The sequence below is a fragment of the Cucurbita pepo genome, chromosome LG01 (assembly GCF_002806865.2).
Source record: "Cucurbita pepo subsp. pepo cultivar mu-cu-16 chromosome LG01, ASM280686v2, whole genome shotgun sequence".
Lineage (NCBI taxonomy): Eukaryota > Viridiplantae > Streptophyta > Magnoliopsida > Cucurbitales > Cucurbitaceae > Cucurbita > Cucurbita pepo.
In genome coordinates, this window is record NC_036638.1 from 7,878,546 (window position 1) to 7,896,781 (window position 18,236).

The 18,236-nt window shown below is 36.2% G+C and overlaps 3 protein-coding genes and 1 non-coding gene across 7 annotated transcripts; 1 reads left to right on the plus strand and 3 right to left on the minus strand.

Moving 5' to 3' along the window:
• The first annotated feature begins 3,580 nt into the window (after positions 1 to 3,580).
• LOC111779031 lies at positions 3,581 to 7,531 on the plus strand. Of its 2 annotated transcripts, none has more exons than XM_023659079.1 (9): positions 3,581 to 3,855; positions 4,179 to 4,363; positions 5,281 to 5,459; positions 5,548 to 5,832; positions 5,921 to 5,979; positions 6,076 to 6,112; positions 6,195 to 6,266; positions 6,376 to 6,697; positions 6,848 to 7,531. In XM_023659079.1, the coding sequence occupies exons 1-9, from the start codon at positions 3,744 to 3,746 to the stop codon at positions 7,277 to 7,279; spliced, it is 1,683 nt and encodes a 560-aa protein (XP_023514847.1). In that variant the 5' UTR covers positions 3,581 to 3,743; the 3' UTR covers positions 7,280 to 7,531. The 2 variants fall into 2 exon arrangements, with proteins under 2 accessions (XP_023514847.1, XP_023514857.1); XM_023659089.1 differs by lacking the exon at positions 3,581 to 3,855 and adding an exon at positions 3,922 to 4,039.
• Positions 7,531 to 8,759, minus strand: LOC111779042 (putative fasciclin-like arabinogalactan protein 20). Its single transcript, XM_023659098.1, has one exon. The coding sequence runs from the start codon at positions 8,675 to 8,677 to the stop codon at positions 7,697 to 7,699; it is 981 nt and encodes a 326-aa protein (XP_023514866.1). The 5' UTR covers positions 8,678 to 8,759; the 3' UTR covers positions 7,531 to 7,696.
• Positions 8,760 to 8,912: 153 nt separating this feature from the next.
• Positions 8,913 to 14,161, minus strand: LOC111809627 (sulfhydryl oxidase 2-like). Of its 3 annotated transcripts, none has more exons than XM_023695995.1 (12): positions 13,567 to 14,161; positions 13,033 to 13,057; positions 12,847 to 12,939; positions 11,563 to 11,744; positions 11,405 to 11,474; positions 11,236 to 11,304; positions 11,086 to 11,159; positions 10,863 to 11,004; positions 10,460 to 10,500; positions 9,886 to 10,032; positions 9,343 to 9,821; positions 8,913 to 9,205 (listed from the first exon to the last, which is right to left on the minus strand). In XM_023695995.1, exons 1-11 carry the CDS (start codon positions 13,770 to 13,772, stop codon positions 9,356 to 9,358), a joined length of 1,515 nt encoding a protein of 504 aa, XP_023551763.1. In that variant the 5' UTR covers positions 13,773 to 14,161; the 3' UTR covers positions 8,913 to 9,205; positions 9,343 to 9,355. The 3 variants fall into 3 exon arrangements, with proteins under 3 accessions (XP_023551763.1, XP_023551772.1, XP_023551755.1); XM_023696004.1 differs by having other exon boundaries at positions 9,586 to 9,821; positions 13,567 to 14,159; XM_023695987.1 differs by having other exon boundaries at positions 9,393 to 9,821; positions 13,567 to 14,157.
• Positions 14,162 to 15,559: 1,398 nt separating this feature from the next.
• On the minus strand, positions 15,560 to 15,710 carry LOC111782863. Its single transcript, XR_002813212.1, has one exon. It is a non-coding gene; the product is annotated as a U4 spliceosomal RNA (small nuclear RNA).
• Positions 15,711 to 18,236: the final 2,526 nt, after the last annotated feature.

The following is an 18,236-nucleotide window of genomic DNA, read 5'->3' on the forward strand; positions in this document are numbered from 1 at the left end:
ACGTTCTACCTGGTTGGACTCGAACTCAACGAACTTGGAGCGTCATCGACATGAACGAGAATGACGAGATTCGGAGTACAACCTCTAAATTCAAGTTTTCTTTTCGAAAGTTCTATGTTACAAATGGGTAAAATTTTCAATTGCTACCCGACCAATTAATAATGATAATGAGACACTTCCGACCAACCTGAATATAGCTTAATCAACCTCCAATATTTTAGGAGATTTTATTAATATTTTAATTCGTCCAGTATTTCTTTGTCATATGTTTAATAAAATAAATAAAAAAAACTGACAGATCAGAGGAATCTGCATCCTTTTAAGGTGCATTGGGCCCCAAAGTTGGGCCTGAATGATAAGCTCTGAGAACCAAGATTAGCTATGGGCCCATTTTCTTCTGTATTGAGGCCCAATGTCACTGCATCCTGGGCCCATTTTCTTCTGTATTGAGGCCCAATGTCACTGCATCCTGGCCCATGCCCATTAAATTTATGGTGTTTTTTTTGCCATGGACCTTTTTCTTTTGATTATTTTTTATCAATGCCCTCCAAAATGTGATAACATCAAAACAATCATTATATATTGTACTAGTTGATAATGTCGTCTGTGTTAACCTGAGCCTAACTCAATTAGTTTAAACATATATTATTTATCGAAAGATTATACGGTTGAATTTTCTAATTCAAAAAACTATCAAACTAAATAAATAATAACAATTTTAGGGTCATATATTAATCAATCAACCAACCTTAAATCATAAATTTTAATTTTTCTTAATCCGTATGAATGGTGATCCCAGATTTAGTTCTTTAGAATTCTTAGATGCATCTAAGTTCGATTTATAGTATTAATGACGTCTTCCTTAGAGCTGCATATTGAATTGAATCATAACTGGGTATGTCTTTTTCGGTCCGTAAATCTAGTATTGTCTTAACAGTCGTAACGTTCTTTATGTTGCATTGATGGAATCGATGAAAAACAATATCTACGTTATTAATAAAATCCTGGCTGTTTAACGAATGGGACGGGCCTATGAACCACTTGATGACATATATGAATAAATGTATTTGTAAAGTTTTGATCAAATATTGACAAATTATGAAAAAGGGTTCATAATTCTCCTTTATCCAACGAATTATTTGACCTTTGCTACAAATACTTTATTTGAATATTAAAATATAATAATTAAATTATAAGATTCTCTCTCATTTCACGCAAATCATATATTTTCCATCTAATTTTTTAAAGGGAAAATATATATTTAATTATATAAAAGGGAATTATTTGTAGCTTAGATTATAAGATAATAAAAAGGTATTGCACATCACCCCAAGTCAAACCACTTTGCTTCTTTTCCTTTACTTACCCTCTAAGAAACCATTTTATTTGCCCTTTCTAATTCCCTTTTAGTACAAACACAATTTTCTCCCCGTTCTCGACTTCCTGCTTCGCCTGGGGCACGCTCCCACATGGTTTGGTATAGAGATGCCTACAAGACAAAAGCAGCTACCTCGTTCGTCACTAGAGATGTCTACAATACAAAAGCAGCTATCTTGTTCAGGGCAGGTTCTCGCATGATACGATACAGAGATGTATATAGAACAAAAGCAAAGACGAGGAGAAAACTCTCTCCACTCCCACTCTCATTCCCTACTTTGGTAGTCTCACGGGTTAAATAGACCTCTCTAATTGGATATATAGATTTGAATATGAATGAGTATATGTCAAATTGATTTATTTAATTATGGAATATATTTCAATTATATAAAATTTACCATGGTTAAAATTTATGTGTTTGAATATTATAATATATATTAAGATGAATTTAATTAAAGTTGGGAAAGGTAAAAAAGAGTAGGTGAAATAATTTAGTTAGAATGAAAACATAGTGAATCAAATTAATGTAAACTTTATTTCCTTAAAGCTCAAATAAAGTGAGCATAAATGTTAATTAAAACAAGCTAAATAAAACTAAATAAATAAACCTAAGCTACAAAACCCTACTGCCACCCTGGCAATCAAGAAAAATAAACCCTNTATAAAAATGAAATTCAATTTGACAATAAATAAATATATATTTTTTTTTTAATAATTCCTAAACTTAATTTTAATTTACCATAAAAAAAGAATTTAAGGAGACATAAATTTAAGATAATTTATTCTATTATTTATAAGATGCGGTGATGGGAGTATAAATCAGGTGTGACGCATGTGCTGTTGCTCCCGTGGGCCCACAATCCATGTAGTATGTGTGTGGCGACGTGTTGGTCATAGGTGGGCCCCTCGTGTACTGTCTCAGTCACGTGCCCGAACCACATCCATCCCACCACATTTTCATTTATTCTTTCCATATTAGATTTCTTTTTTTCAAATATATATATATTTGTTTTAAATAATCATTAAAGCATAGATTTTACACGTGAATAAGATTTATTTTAAATATAATAATTAATAAAAATTATAACAAATTAATAGATACGTAGCAAGCTTTCATTAAATTTGAGGGATTTTTTTTTTAAAAAAAATTATAATTATTTTAAATGTTGTGGTTATAATAATAATAATAATAATAATAATAATAATAAGAACACTTATTTGGATCATCATTGGTGGGGCCCACTTCATCGTACACCACACATCACGTATATCATCATCACCTTCTGATCCCATCCCGAACTGAATGATTGATATTTCAGTGGTCCCCACACGGTGGCAAAAAGAAAGTGATTTATCTAATTTGGCGGGTTTATAAGGAGAAAGTACTGTTCTGTTAACGTAGATCGCGTTGCAGAGGATTATTTCTCCATGTATTCTGTTTTTTGACTTTTTAAGATGTTTTAATTATTTAACTGAATTAATTAATTAATAATGTATTAGTTTCCATTTTTGACTTATCACGGAAACCGATGAAACCAAAGCACCGTTCACACACAAATTCCGTTTAGCCGTCCCGAGTCCGTAACTCGGTAACTCGGTTTCCCGACTCACCTGCCCGCCACCTTTTTCCGCCAATCCTCCCAAGCCGAAATTTTGTCATTTTTTGAAGTTTATTGGTTAAATAATAATAATAATATTTATTTATTTTAATATTTATTAAAAAATATAATGATTAAAATAAAACAGAAAATAGTTTTTTTAACGTAATTTATAATTACTAGGAGGGTAATTTGGTAACTTCAGAAACATAATGAGGACACGTGTCAAAATAGTGTGGAAAAAATCTTGGAAGAATAAAGAAAAAGGGGGGGGGGGAAAAGTGGAAAGGGACAAAATGGAATAAAAGAAGGAAATAAATATTTAGGGATTAGCCCATGCTTTCTTACTTAATTCAATCAGGCACCAGAAGATTCAGCATTTTATTGAATTGAACACAAAATTTTAATTAATTAAAAATTGGCATACCTGATTTTGTTTAATTAATTTTACACCCGCCTTTTTCGTTTCCCATGATCACCGATTCACTGCCCCACCACCATGTGAGTCCCTTTCCTTCTCTCTTTTCATTTTTTTTTTTTTTTAATTTTTAATTTTTAATTTTTAATTTTTTCTTTTTTCTCTCCACAGAGTTCTATAAATCTCCATTACTTCTCTTGAAGGTTGCTCTAGAAAAATCGTTTATCTGATTAGAATCGGCCTTCTCTGCCCTTCGTTTTTTGTCAGTTTTGAGGCCTTAATGCCTCAAGATATCGGCAAATGAGATAGTTTCGTGTATTTTGCGGTCTCTGTACCGGGATTCTTTGCCGATGAAGGAATTCCCTGCTTCGCTTTTGTTTTTGGTGGGTTTTGCTACTTTTAGTTGGGTTTTGGCTTTGCCTCACGATGTTGTGCGGGAAGATTCTGGGAATTTTATCTTAGGTTTGGACAGACATCCTTCTCTACCGTTTCTAAATTCTTTCCGGATTCGATCGTTTATTATTTATTCATTCTCATTTGGTTGTGATTTTTTTTGTTTTTTATGTGAATTTGATTGATGGATTCTGTTTCTTATTTTGATGAAAATGACGGAGGGAAATGGTCGCTGTTTTATGTTGTGTAATCTGTAATTCTCTTGCGTATTCTATGCGATCACATTGTGCTGAATCTTTATTCCCTGTTTTTGCTTTATCTTTTGTGTGTTCTATGGAGCATTTGTCTCAAAGTATGTTCGTTTGTTTATTAAGGAAGGGTTGGATTTGCAGGGCAAAATGACTTTGGTCCTTGGGAGAATCAGATATTGCAGACTGCTAAGGCCTCAGGATCTTCAAAAAACGACTCTCAAACCCCTCTTCTATTGGCAGCAAATAGAACGAAGCGTCCAGATATTCGTCATGGGTTTAGGGTGTATGAAGGTGGCTGGGACATTGCCAATCCCAATTACTGGGCTGTAAGCTCTGTTATACCATAATTTATTTTACTAATTTTGTTTTTTTTTTTTTTTTTATATATTTTGCCTTGAACTTCTGCTGTTCTAGACAATTTCTTGTGATTTGTTTGTGTATGTATGCTAGCAAGATAATATTTGAGGTGAGAAATCTTTGGAAACTTGTGGTAGAATTTTAGTCATACACTCTCCAGTTCACAACACTACAGAGTGATTCTTTAGGAAATGAACTATCATAATCCTGGAGTTTTAGTCACATTGTTCGACGTTTGTCATTTGAGTTTACTTTAACCGTTGATGTGAGCTCTCACCTCGGTTGGAGAAGGGAACGAAGAATTCTCATAAGGGTATGGAAATCTCTCCCTAGCATATGTGTTTTAAAAACCGTGAGGCTGACGGTGAAACGTAACGAGCCAAAGCTGACAATATTTGCTAGTGGTGGGGTTGGGCTGTTACAAATGGTATCAAGGCCCGTCATCGGGCGGTGTGCCAGCGAGGACGTTGGCCCCCAAGGGGAGTGGATTGTGAGTTCTAACATCGATTGGAGAGGGGAATGAAACATTCCTTATAAGGGTGTGGAAACATCTTCCTAGTAAATGCGTTTTAAAACTGTGAGGTTGGCGGCAATACGTAACGGGCCAAAGCTAACAATATCTGTTAGCGGTGAGGTTGGGCGGTTATAGTTGATGTTCTGTAATTTATTGTATTGTTAACAATTTAATTAAGGATGTTCTTTTAATTATGTTGTGTGAAGCTCTTGAAAAGGTTTCGCATCATGTCTGCTGCGATCGCATGTTTTAGTATAAGGTCTTTCCACTTATTGAGTCTTCCTTGGCGTTGAGTATCCTTTTACGATATTCGAAATGATTAATCTTATTCAAACTGAGTATTCATTTCTGTGCATACTAATGTATTTGCAGTCGGTTGGATTTACGGGTGCCACTGGTTTCATTCTTTCCATCCTCTGGTTCATTTCCTTCGGCATTGCTCTTCTTATTCATCGTTTCTGTGGTTGGAAATTAAACCTTAAAGACGAAGAATCAAAGACTTCACAGTGGATTTGCCTAGCATTACTTGTCGTTTTCACATGTGTCGCCAGGTAATACTTCACACTTACGCCTTGGTGATTGCTTTCATCGTGTTTATGTTACTGATTGTATTATTGCTTTCAACTTTCTATTTCACAGCATTGGCAGCATACTTCTATGTATTGGACAGAATAATTTTTATCATGAAAGTTTGGATACTTTGAAGTATGTCATAAACCAATCGGACTACATTGTGGACACGCTTAAAAATGTTACAGAATACCTCTCACTTGCGAAGACCATTAGCGTGGCCCAGGTGTTCCTTCCATCTGATGTAATGGACGACATCGATGAGTTAAATGTGGATTTAAATACTGCTGCAGATACAGTGGCAGATAAGATGAGCATAAATTCTCATAAAATAAGAAAAGATTTCACTGCTATGTAATTCTCTTCAACTTCCTCCTTCCTTTCAATCAAGTTTATGTTCTTCTATGATGTCAAAAAGCTAACATAAATCTCGTTAGTGCAGGCGTTCGGCGTTAATTACCATTGCTGTAGTCATGCTTCTTCTGGCGTTAGTTGGTCTTTGTATGTAATTCCCAAACTCGCGAATAATGTTTTAGTTTTCATGTTTACTTGACTTGTGCATACTTTTTTACTGACTGGCTAGAATTGTTGTTGCAGTCCTGTCCCTCTTTGGATACCGACATGTAATCTATATGTAAGTTCGTCGAAATAGTTATTTTACTTTTCGGTTTGATCTATATGTTTGTTGAATAACAGTATGTCGTCGTATTTTGCAGTTTAATGATCAGTGGTTGGCTACTTGTGACAATTACATTTGTTCTTTGTGGATTATTTGTAATTCTCGACAAGTAAGTTGGTTCATTCGTTTACAGTTCGGCTATTTCGTCTCTCCGAAATTAGAAACGTAGACTGAGTTCATTATTGTCTATTTTCTGCTCTGTTTTTGTTCTTTCTCAGTGCTGTTTCTGATACATGTATGGCAATGGAAGAATGGGTGGATAATCCACAGGCAGAAACAGCTCTTAGCAACATCCTCCCATGTGTTGACCCTAAAACCACAAACCAGACACTGATCCAAAGCAAAAAGATTGTCAATGACATTGTGAGCGTTGCCAATCAGTTTATCTACAACTTCGCCAATGCAAATCCGTCCCCGGGTTCTCCCAACGACCACAACCAATCTGGACCTCCAATGCCAGCTCTCTGTTACCCATATAACTCTCAATTGGAAGAAACTAGATGCGGTGACAACGACGTGACTATTGGAAATGCATCAACCGTAAGATTCATTGTGTATTTATTCTGGTTGCATTTTAACTTGGGTTCCCGACATATCGGTGATTATGGTGCCTAACTCAGCTGCTAATCATCAGTGTGTAATAAGCCGTGTCTGATACGACAATGACCAGTGATTTGATTACAAATGCAGGTCTGGCAGATGTTCGTGTGTCAAGTATCAGAACCCGGGATGTGCACGAGCGTCGGGAGAGTGACACCAGACATCTATTCCCAAATGGTGGCAGCAGTGAACGAGAGTTATGCACTTCAGCATTACACTCCCCCTTTGCTAAGCCTCCAAAATTGCAATTTTGTAAGGGAAACGTTTCACAACATCACCACAGGTTACTGTCCTTATCTACACCAACATCTCAAGATTGTGAATATTGGACTTGCAATGACTTCAGTAGGAACATTGCTCTGTCTACTGCTATGGATACTATATGCAAACCACCCCCAAATGGGGGATGTGTCTGCGAAGCTATCCTTTTCTATACAACGCCGAAGAAACGGTACCCAAAACATAAACAACGCCAGTCGAAACGACGAACTCACCACATCAAGCATCAGAGGTGCAGTTTAGAGAAGTAGAGAGAAAAAGAAAATAATAGGTAGAGAGCTATGTACTTATGTAAAGAGTATATAATACCCCCATTCAAGGGGATGAAACCAAGATGGGGCGAAGCACCATTTTGTGTTCCATTATAGATATCATCATCTCTGGTACATAATCAAACAAACGTTTGATCCATTTATCTTCTACATGCCTTAGATTGAGTTGGGGCCTCAATTTTCTTGTACATTTCAACACATTAATCCATATCAAGTTTTTAGAGTTCTTCGAGTCTTATAACACTATCAACAGATCTACATTGAACCCAGTTCTTGATTATCTGAAACTTTACTTTCATATTGCAGCTCAGATACACAAGAAGATCAGAAATGTTCTTGAAATTTACAAGTTGTGAATGGAAGCAAAAGATTTTGTTGGCTTCAGAACTTACCAGTGATCCATTGCCATCCCATGGATTTCTGAATCTGATTCCTCTGCTGTGATTCTCTCCGCCGCAGAGAAAACATCAAGAAGGCCATGGATCACTAGCCACTCGTTCAAATACATGTTAGGGTAGAAGACTGCAACTCCATTGATTCTCAACATGCCGCTTGATTTCGCGATATAAAGTTCGTATCCCTCCGAATATGTAGATAACTCTGTGCCTTCCTCAAGATTCACTAAATCATTCCACAAGATTCTGCACGGTAAAATTTGACGAAAATATAGAGACGGATAATCGGTAAAGTTATCAACGCGAGTAGCCAATGCATCATCGGAAGGAGCAAGGATGGTCATCATGGATTGACCATTATTAAACCCTATAATCTGAGATTCAAGAAATAACGCCATCGAAGAATACCCATTAGACCGTAGAGTTTTTATCGCTTCACTAAACGGATTCTTAAACGTCAATGGACCACACCGAAATTTCGCACTCGGACTTGGAGTAAGCGGCGGAACTTGGAATATTAGGTTAAAAAACTTCTCGATACCGAAAACAACAAGCGAACCGTCATCGTATAACGGCAAGTTACTAATCTTTACTCCGTTTAAAGAAACTTTAGAATCAGATCGGGAAGAGGTTACCGTAAGCGATCGACCAGCCAACATCGTAGGAATCTTGGTGCCCAATGCAAGCGATTTGAGGCTTTCAGGAGATGAGTAGAGCGGCGAGAAGTGGAATTGAAGGAGAGAGAGAGAAGGCTGACCCGATTGAACGAAAGCAGTGTCTGAAGGTGTGAAGATCGTCATTGAATTTGTCTGTGAGAGCAAAGATTCGGCTATGAGCTCAAGCGTAAGAGCCATGGAGACAAAGCCATTGTCGGACAAGATTTCGGCAGCGTTGAGAACAGTTACAGAGGGTAAAGGGGAAGAGAGAGAGAAGAGAGAAAAAAGGATGAGAGAGACGAGAAGTGTGGAAGCCATTGACGGAGACTGTTTAAGCTTCGGAACTTGTTGAACTTAGAATACGAAACAGAAGGACTTGAACGGTTTTATTTTGGCGCGAAAGGCTCGACACGTGGCGAGTATGGATTCGCGGATGAGAATCGTTGAAATAGGTCGTTAGAAAGTTCGTCCCGGACGAAAATACCCCTGCCTGGGTCATTTCCACTTTGGGCTCGTTTCCGGCCCAAACGGCCCATTAGAAAACTATAATATATATAGAAATTTGCTAAGATTTCTTAATTATCAAAGATTATGATGAATTATACAAAGTCCCATTCCCAAAAGGATGCCTATGTTCTTGTCGGAAACAATCATAACAATCTTTTCAGTCCTACAATAAGCTAAATTACAAAAGTTTCTCGTTTTTTCTCTGGAACGGTCGAGCTTAAGCGAAGATCAAGTAAAAGAAATGGCAAATTTGGCGCGATTTGTCTTCAAAAATAAGTTCATGATACGAACCTGAACGGTCACTGTGTGTTGAACCTTATGTCCGAGCTTCTCCTTGGCCTGAAAATGTAAGCATGGAAGAGGAGTTATAAGATGACACAGACACACATTATTAATGGACTCTCTTTTGGTGTCTTCCAGTTTTAGTTTCTTTCCCTGATTATGCTTTTTTAAGTCTTTTTGAAAGAGCCAATTACCCTCTCCTAATAATCATATTTCTTTAAAGAGTATTCGTTGGTGGTAATACTTCCGACTCTTCTGCTGTGAACGCCAGTAACAAGCGAGCACTCCGAACGCACAGCTTGCTAGAGCAATCGCCAATGCAGCCCCCACCGGTACTGCGACTGCATTTGTCGAAGTTGTCGACTCATCGAGAATTCCTTTGGCACCAACATTCCCAAGGGCACTGTTGGTTTTGTATAGAGAGATGAGTGTTTTACCATAATAGTTGGTCAAGAATGTATGTACTTCATCCTCGTCCCATTCGATCTTCTGGCTGTTGCGAGAACGATAGCAGGACGCGCAAAGTTGCATTGGAGGCCAGATCATCTTTGGAAATTTTGGATCTGCGGTTCCCATGGTTTCTTCTTCTTTCGATAATCTTTCATTGACTTTGTTGTGTGCTCTCCACAACCAGAGGGCAAAGTCACGAGCTTTGTTGAAAGGACTAGACACGCTGAAAAACATAACGTTTAGTTGGATGGAAAAGGTATTAAATCAAATAATTACTCCAAGCTTACCTCGAACACATTTCGTAAAAGTGCTGACGACATTCCTCGCAAACAAAGAAGGTATGGACGAAATCGCATATAGTTGTGAATGCAAACTGGCTTTCTCCGTCCTCAATTCTCACAGAAAGTGAATGCAGTAGAACCCATAAACCACAACTGCAGAAAGAGATGCAACTAATCACAGGGTTGTCGAAGAAGAATTTACAGACACTATCTTGGTATTTTTCTCCAAATTTAGTCCAAATTTAGAAATAGTGTATCGGACTAAGCTCACTGTTAGCAGGTACTGTTATTTTTACCACTGTTAGCAGGTACTGTTATTTTTACCACTGTTAGCAGGTACTGTTATTTTTAGGCTTTCCCTTTCAGGCTTACCCTCGAGGTTTTTAAAAAGCATCTGTTAGGGAGAGGTTTCCACACCCTTATAAAGGGTGTTTCATTCTCCTCCCCAACCAATGTGGGATCTCACAAATAGGAACCGAGTGTAAAAGGAATTTCTAAAGACATCCAAACTCCACACAGTCGGAACGAACAATTGGGTACTATCTGGCACATCAAATTAAAGCACAAAGATAAAACTTACCTAAACCCCCTCGTATCGTTCTTGCTGCCGCGGCAGAAAATCTACAAACATGACGTTAAAAGATAATTAGAATAATAGGTGTCATTGTGTGAGTGTATAATACAGGGAAGAAGGGAGCAAATGATCAGGTAGCCAGTAGTTTTGTCGATTATCGGAAATTAGCAGCCACGTGCAAGTGCTCAAGGGTAAGATGGTGAGTGTTGTTGTTAGGAACTACGCACAGTTAGCAAAGGAATAGTGTACAGAGAGAAGAATTATTCAGGTCTCCATTATAAATTGATACGTATAATTCATATCATATCAATTCAGCAGATACCAAGTAGTAGGTCAACAAGATATCTCAAAGAAAGCAACATATAATTCCAGAAGTAGTCAGGTTAAATTTTATCATTTGTGTACCTACCCAATATCCACGAGGAACATCTTTTCCACATATCTGAAAGTTCTTAACTGCACCCTTTACACTAGCAACCTCTTCTTGTTTCGTATTTGCAGGGCTCAACTCGTCGAAGTTAACAAGTATCTCTGCGCTACCTTTTCGACACCTAAGAAAAGTAACATTTCGACAATGAAACAGGAAAATATCACTTAAGCAAAGACAGGGCGTTTAAAGAAAGTATTTTCACCTCATAGAAGGATGATGAACCACCAGAAGTTGAAGAAATTTTATAAGGGGCGCTCGAGTTTCAGACTTGATCATCTGAAAGCATGCATGAAAAAGTTACTGATCATTAATTGCTGGATATTTATATATATGGAATAAAAGAAACTAATACCTTGTGTTCCAAGATAATATCAAAGGCAGTGGATGTCGCCTCCTCGACATCATAGATTGCTCGAGCAATCTATCATCATCAGAAACATTTATATTGTTAACATCACAACGAAAATGATTTCATCTATAATATATGCAAATCAAAGTTTTATCATGATGCCTGAACCAACCTGTCCTGGATCTGATATATTGGATGACAGATGCTCATTTTCAAATTTTTTGTCATCCAAGCCAAATGAGCTGGAAAAGTCAGTTAACTGCTTATTGATTGTTCCAGCTAAGTAAAACTTGATAGTGCAAATTAGGAAGTGATCGAAGTACCTCCTACCTGCCTATTTGCTCATTTATCCAATTTAGTAACTTTTCTGCAGTCCGTCCATTATCGATATTACGTATTTCACTTTTCTCTTGCTTAGGATCCCAACTGCCAGACACAAATTTGGAAGGAGGACCCCAAAAGAGCATAGGATAGTGACCCACCGAAAATTTATCACAGAGATTGGTATTTATCTGTGCTGGCATACAAGGGAAGGACAAGGATTAGTCAACAAGATGCCTTCAGATTTACGTGTTCAAAGTTAGAACAAGGAGGGGCAGCATATATATGCCAAAGACATAACTATCTTTCTTCTTGGACCTCATGCAGCAATGGGTAAGTTGCAATGACCAAAATAAACACAAGATTCACAAAAGTGGAGCCAACATTTCGCACAAAGGATAAGCTGACACCAGCCATCAAGATCTCAAATTCATGCATGCTCAAAAAGTAGTAATATGAACCATTTACTCTTGAGAATCCCAAGATGGACACTGCACAGTAATTCATATCATTATTGGTTGACACAATATAAGGGCTTTTTGATATATTTTAAAAATTGGGGCATTTGATAAGATAAGAGAATGTCACAAGCATGATATGATTACGTTTATGAAGCAGTTGTGTGATGATGACCACTACCATTTTACATCAGGAAACTCACTAGCCTTGGTGGTTAAAAGGGAAGGCTAAGACCAGATGTCTTCTTTGGCCTTTAAGGTTGCCTGGCTGGAAAGAAACAATAGGACTTCTTTTGAAAGTTAGGGAAAGGTCTGGTGCAGTTGCTAGCATAACAATATATTGAAAAAAAAATCTAACAGAGAAAGAACGAGGAACATCGTTTGATCTTTCGACTAAAAAGAACTCTCACAGAAAGTGCAAATGAAATGTCAAAAAATGCCCAAAACAGTAGTAGGAATTAAAGAAAACAGACTTCATGAATGGAAAAAGGATATGAACATCAAAAAGTAATGCAGCCATAAACTAAACTATCGTGAATAATAATTGAAAAACGTCCATACGACAAGAGTTATTTGGTTCCAGAGGGGCAAGAACGCAAAAGCCAAGAGAAAAAGTGTAGAGATACAACTCAAACAAGCAAACTTAAAATTCTATATCACTAATACATTGCAGACAGAAGCAACCACTACAAGGCGCAAACGGATAATGCCTCAAAGCAAAAATGAACCAGTACAAGCTAGCTAAAAATGAAATTTTATAAAATCAAAGAAGCAAGTGGAAAATACTTCAAAGCTTCCTAAGAGTTATGGGATCAATATTGCAGAATCACTATACCTTCAATGCACAATCCACTCTTGTCATTAACACTTTTCCCGGGTGCACAGCATTGGGTCCGTTGAAAAGCCTAGCAACTTTTTCATAATGGGGCTACAGATTGATGTTCAACCAAAAAGCACAATGAAATTACTTGTAGCTGTAGCTCTTGAACATCAATTTGAGCATATGAATATGATAACTGACCTTATAGTTTCTGCAAGCAGGGCACCTATAAGAGCGACAATTTGAAAATATCAGAATTGTGATTGAACAGAAGCGTTGAGATTATATTGAATAATATATCTTCAACATTCTAAATTGCCATTTAGATTATCTGGAGGAGGAGAAAAGACATATCCTGAGTCATATATCAGGGTCAAATAGTTNTTTTTTTTTTTTTTTTTTTTTTTTTTTTTTTTTTCTCTTTCTGATATGTCAAGAATTCATGGACAGTCGACTCAATCTCCCCAGGAGCCAAGCCAGGTCCAAGCAAGAAATTAACGGACTTCCCGATAATCCACAATCCCAGCGAAGAACATTCAGAGACGAAGACGCAATATAAAGTTCATATTAAGCAATTCCGGTTACTTCGCAACAAATTTCACTGAGCATTGACTAAAAACTCAGCCATGTTAACATCCAAGAAGCAGAACTCTTTACCATTGACACAAGTTAAAAGGAAAATCGCCAATACTTTAAATAAAACTAAGAGGTGGAAGAAGGAAGAGAATTCCTAACCAGTGAGCGAAGAATTCAACAACCGCAAATGTAGCTGGAGTATCCCTAAGAACCGCATCGAAATTAGTGGCGTTCAAATCAACTGCATAATCTTCAGAATCCCCGTTCTTATCAGCAACCGCTCTAAGGATCGAACGCGATCCCAACGAAGCTCCCAATCGCAACGCACTCAGACACACAATCAAAACCAAAAGCGTCCGAGACATTGAAATGAACCACCAGCTGCAATAAATGGTTCAACCGCAAAAGTAGATATAATCCTAATAGAATCCAACAGAAAATCAAAACAGGAGTAAGATTCCAAGAGAAACTAATTGATTCAACCACGGGACTCGTGGATAGATTGAAGACAGAGAGAGAGAGAGGGATCTGAGAGAAAAAGGAAGAATCTGCAGTTGCCGGAGGCGAGGTAGGGCAGTGAAAAAAAACCTCCGGCAGTCGGGAAAGGGTTGGGAGGCGAGTAAAATACACGCGCGGGAAAACCGTGGGCTTTACGTCTGGGCGAATGGTCATGTCATCGGCGCCATTTTGCAATTGTTAGAACGGTTTATGGTCCCGTACCGGTCTGTCTCAATTTTTTGCCGTTTGGTTTTTTTTTTTTTTTTTTTTCAATTTAATTTCTATTATTTTACGGCCCGTTTTAATATTTAATAACATATAAAAGTCAGATAGATTTTCGAAATATAAATAAATTTCAAAATACATTTAAATTTGATTTTCGAAATTATCCCTTCATAATTTATGGTTTAAAATATATACAACTTTTTTATTTATTAGTTTTTTTTTATTTGTTTATTTTCTACGCATGAAAAACAAAAAAGCATATATTATAATTAAATATCACATACTTAATCCCAACCACTTTGTTAATTTTTAATCTCAACTAACTAATTAATAACTTCCTTTCCTTCTAAAGTACTCTCATCCAACTTTCCTTCGTTTTTAAGTATTTAATTCCTTTGGTTTAGGGTTAATATTTTATTTAGTATTTAGTTAATTTAACAATAATGGGAGAAATTCGAGTCCTTTGGTCAATATCCACATTGTGTATTATTATTTAATAAAATCAACATTATGGATTGACTTAATGGACGATAAGGGTTCCGAACATAATACATAACTTAAGTTTAATTTGTGGTGATCACCTACCTAAGACTTAATATTGTACATTTTATTCGGTGAGAGTATTCGAGTTGCAAGCAAGTTGGCTCGATCACTCATTTGTGTAATATATATGTCAATTTTCATTGAGTCATAGCTCAATTTCCTTCGCCCAAACATCATTTTCGGTATCTATATTTTCTTCTCAATTCCATTAAAGTTATATAAATTCAAACCAATTATTTACGCTTCAAATTTAACTTGGGTAGACCATTGTTGATTATATGGGTAGACCATTGTTGATTATAAGGTACTCTCGATTCGTGTTATTTTACTTTACATTTTGTTCAATTACTACTTGGTCGTGTTTGTTTTCATCAAGAGTTCATTGTATACTTTCATTCTTGTTGTTTTTTTCTTTTAGGGGAAATTTGTTATTCAATGTGGGGATGATAATTAGGTTGTGCTAATTTTGCGTTGAAATGTTATGTTAGTATAGCGCCCTAGTCGGATTGAAAGTTATGTTAGTATAGCGTCCTAGTCGGGTTTTCTAGCGCCCTAGTCGGGTTTTCATGACAAATTCGAGAATCGTTTGTCTTGATTATTTTGATCTTAAGAATCTAATTAATTTCCAGATTCCTGAGTAGCCATCTTTAGCCAATTTTTGTAAACATCTCAAAAGTTATAGGCTAGAGAGATAATGCTAGGTAGGCCATTAAATATTAAAATAATTCCGTAAAATAATATAATTTGCTATCTGGGATATGTTTTATAACGGGGCAAAAAATATTATTGTATCAATTATTTACTTTAAATAATATAATTTGCTTCGTTACGAATTAATAAAACATGGTATGAATATTATATGAAAATTTAAAACTGAGAATTGTAGGGCTTTACCCCGAAGGGAGCCCTTCCAGAAATTCTCGAAGGCCTGAGCCAAACCCAGGCCTAAGAGGGGGTTTGGAAATAGTTTTCAACCAGCAATTGACGCGCCTCGGTTAGAACCTCACTAGCTGCGTCATTGCCCCAAGCGCAAAGATGGTTAAAGCGATAATCTCTGCTTCCCTTTTATAGCCCGATTTCATGAGTTGCACAATCACATTTCCGATGTGGGATTCAAAAATGCCAAGCCCAATGGATTTGCCATATTAACCAACCAATACAAATTTTCACTCGAACAAAAAAACATTACATATTTTGGCCCATACGGTTCTTAGCTCAATTATTCAATTACGCGAAAGTTTTATGTTGGCCCATATATATTTCAGTAACCGCTATAAAACATAGCCAATTTTTGTATAAAATAATAATAAAAAAAGGTTAACAAAAACATTTCTTATAAAGGTGTGACTCTCGCGTTTTAAAATGTTAAGGAGAAGCCCACAAGGAAAAACGTAGAGAGGACAAATCTGCTAAGGGTGAGTTTGAGCAGTTACATGACACCTAAGTATTGAACCAGCAGCGGTACTGTAAGCAAAAATGAACGTTGAATTTTCTTTTTTGTGTTAACCGAGGTTCGAAAATAATACATATTTTTTAAAAAAAATTAAAATTGTTTTAAAAAATATATATATATATATATATATATAAAGTAAAGGATGATAATGATATTTTAAGAAAATTATTATGTGGATGAGTGTATCCATTCATTATGTACACTTTTTACCAAACCAACTTTAAAATAGTGTGCACTTTGTACTTGTTCTGTTGTGCCCCAAAATCTTGTAAACTTTGGAAAAAAGTGAAATATTGGCCTATAAAATACCATTTCTTCCAGCACTTCCTCTGCCCCCTCTACTTTTAATTATTTGGACTTTTGCCCCTTTTCTAATTTCCCCTATTTTTTTAATACCAGTGATAAGGTTCTCTCCTCCTTTCATCCATTTTCTCAACCTACCACAATATTTATTTACTTTTTATTTTTATTTTTAATGATTTAATTTTACGGAGTTCGTAAATTGTAATTTAATTTTGATATAATGATCGGGTTTTGAATTTTTAGTTTCTATTCGAGTGTACGAACTTCAAGATTTTACTTATTCGTTGAAGATATATATCTAAACTGGTTTAAACAGATACATTTCAGAAAATCTGACTCGGGTTGAGAGTGGAAATAAAGTTAAAGATGTCCATGTGCTTATTGGAAATCTTGTCGTCATGGGGCTATTGGCTGATCCATCCCACATTGGTTTAAACCCAAAAAAATAAAATATTGAACCCTAAACTGAGAGAGTGACACTTGTTTAGCTCAACATGGATGTGGGTAATCTCCCATTTATTTTTTAATACCTTTATATGACACCCCTAATACTTAATTTTGCCCCCACAAATCACTTTTCAACATTCAATCATGGAGGAAGAGAGCTACCAACCCGCATTAGCCCGCCGCTCTATTATGACTTCACTTCAATCACTAGTCCCATTTTTTACATTCCTTCCTTACTTTAAGTAAATATTTCGAGCAAGTATATGACTTAAGAATGAATTTACTATTTTAATGACCGATGAATAGTTATCCGTAGAGTTTACTATTTTAATGAAACATGTTAATCTCAACCACTATCACGGGTGTACATAGGTCCCTTGGATTGAGAGATTCTTTTGGACCAAGCCAGACTGAATGAGTAACCCAACCCTAACCCTTTATTTTCAAGTTGGTCGAAACTTGGATCATGTGAGAGCTTGCATATACCTATAAAATTATAATTTTTGTTCGAGAGGTAAAAGCATTCATGAGATTGATTGAAATTTAAATTTTTTTTTATCTTTTTATAATATTAAAAATAAATATATTGTATTTTAACGAAATATTGTAAACATATATTGAAAATTTAAAATTAGTAAAGATATTTATTGAGATATCTTCGTAAAATTTTGGTTAAATTACCAGTTGTATAAGTATATATATTTATATATATAATCTACTAATTTACACGTCGTATATAGAAAATTTAGGGTTCTATTAATATTATTTGGAGATCAATTATTAATTAATTTTTATAAATTGGAAATATTAATTCAAAATTAATTACATTTTCGCTTAGTGTGTATTTTAGTTTTAAAAAAGTTAAATTATTAAAATTAATTATTTTATTTTTACCGCGCATTGCTAGGGTTTTCCTTTTTGGATTTAATCGTGCTTTTATTTGTCCCGCGGTTGATCATTGTCGTCACAGCATCCAAGTATTATAAATAGAAGGATTATGTTTGAATAAAATCGTCTTTCACACACACACACACACACACACACACACACACAGCATGGTGCAAAATGGCTTCTGCACGTCTCTCGTCGTTCCGTTCTACGCTCCGTCTCCTTGGCGGCGAAGGCCATCAGACCACCGTAGAGCTCCGAGATGCCACGGCAGCGTCGGCGATGAAGGTTCTGGCCGTTCTCCGTCTGTGTAATATCCCGCGATCTTCTCTTTTGGTTCTTAAACGCAATCTGTTTGTGTGTTCTGCAGCGAACCAGAAGGACATCGTGGAAGCGAACTTGACGGTTTTGAAAGCGAGAATGGAGGATTTGAGGAAGAAAGAGCGGCGGATTCCGCTTCCGAAACGGCTCG

Coding starts and splice junctions, on each gene's coding strand:
- LOC111779031 (XM_023659079.1), top strand. CDS start 3,744: ATGAAGGAATTCCCTGCTTCGCTTTTGTTTTTGGTGGGTTTTGCTACT. Junction 3,856..4,178: donor TTCTGGGAATTTTATCTTAG/GTTTGGACAGAC, acceptor TTGGATTTGCAG/GGCAAAATGACTTTGGTCCT. Junction 5,833..5,920: donor AGAAAAGATTTCACTGCTAT/GTAATTCTCTTC, acceptor TCGTTAGTGCAG/GCGTTCGGCGTTAATTACCA.
- LOC111779042 (XM_023659098.1), bottom strand. CDS start 8,677: ATGGCTTCCACACTTCTCGTCTCTCTCATCCTTTTTTCTCTCTTCTCT.
- LOC111809627 (XM_023695987.1), bottom strand. CDS start 13,772: ATGTCTCGGACGCTTTTGGTTTTGATTGTGTGTCTGAGTGCGTTGCGA. Junction 11,745..12,846: donor GAGTGGATTGTGCATTGAAG/GTATAGTGATTC, acceptor ATGCCAGCACAG/ATAAATACCAATCTCTGTGA. Junction 9,206..9,392: donor TCACAGCAGAAGAGTCGGAA/GTATTACCACCA, acceptor TTACATTTTCAG/GCCAAGGAGAAGCTCGGACA.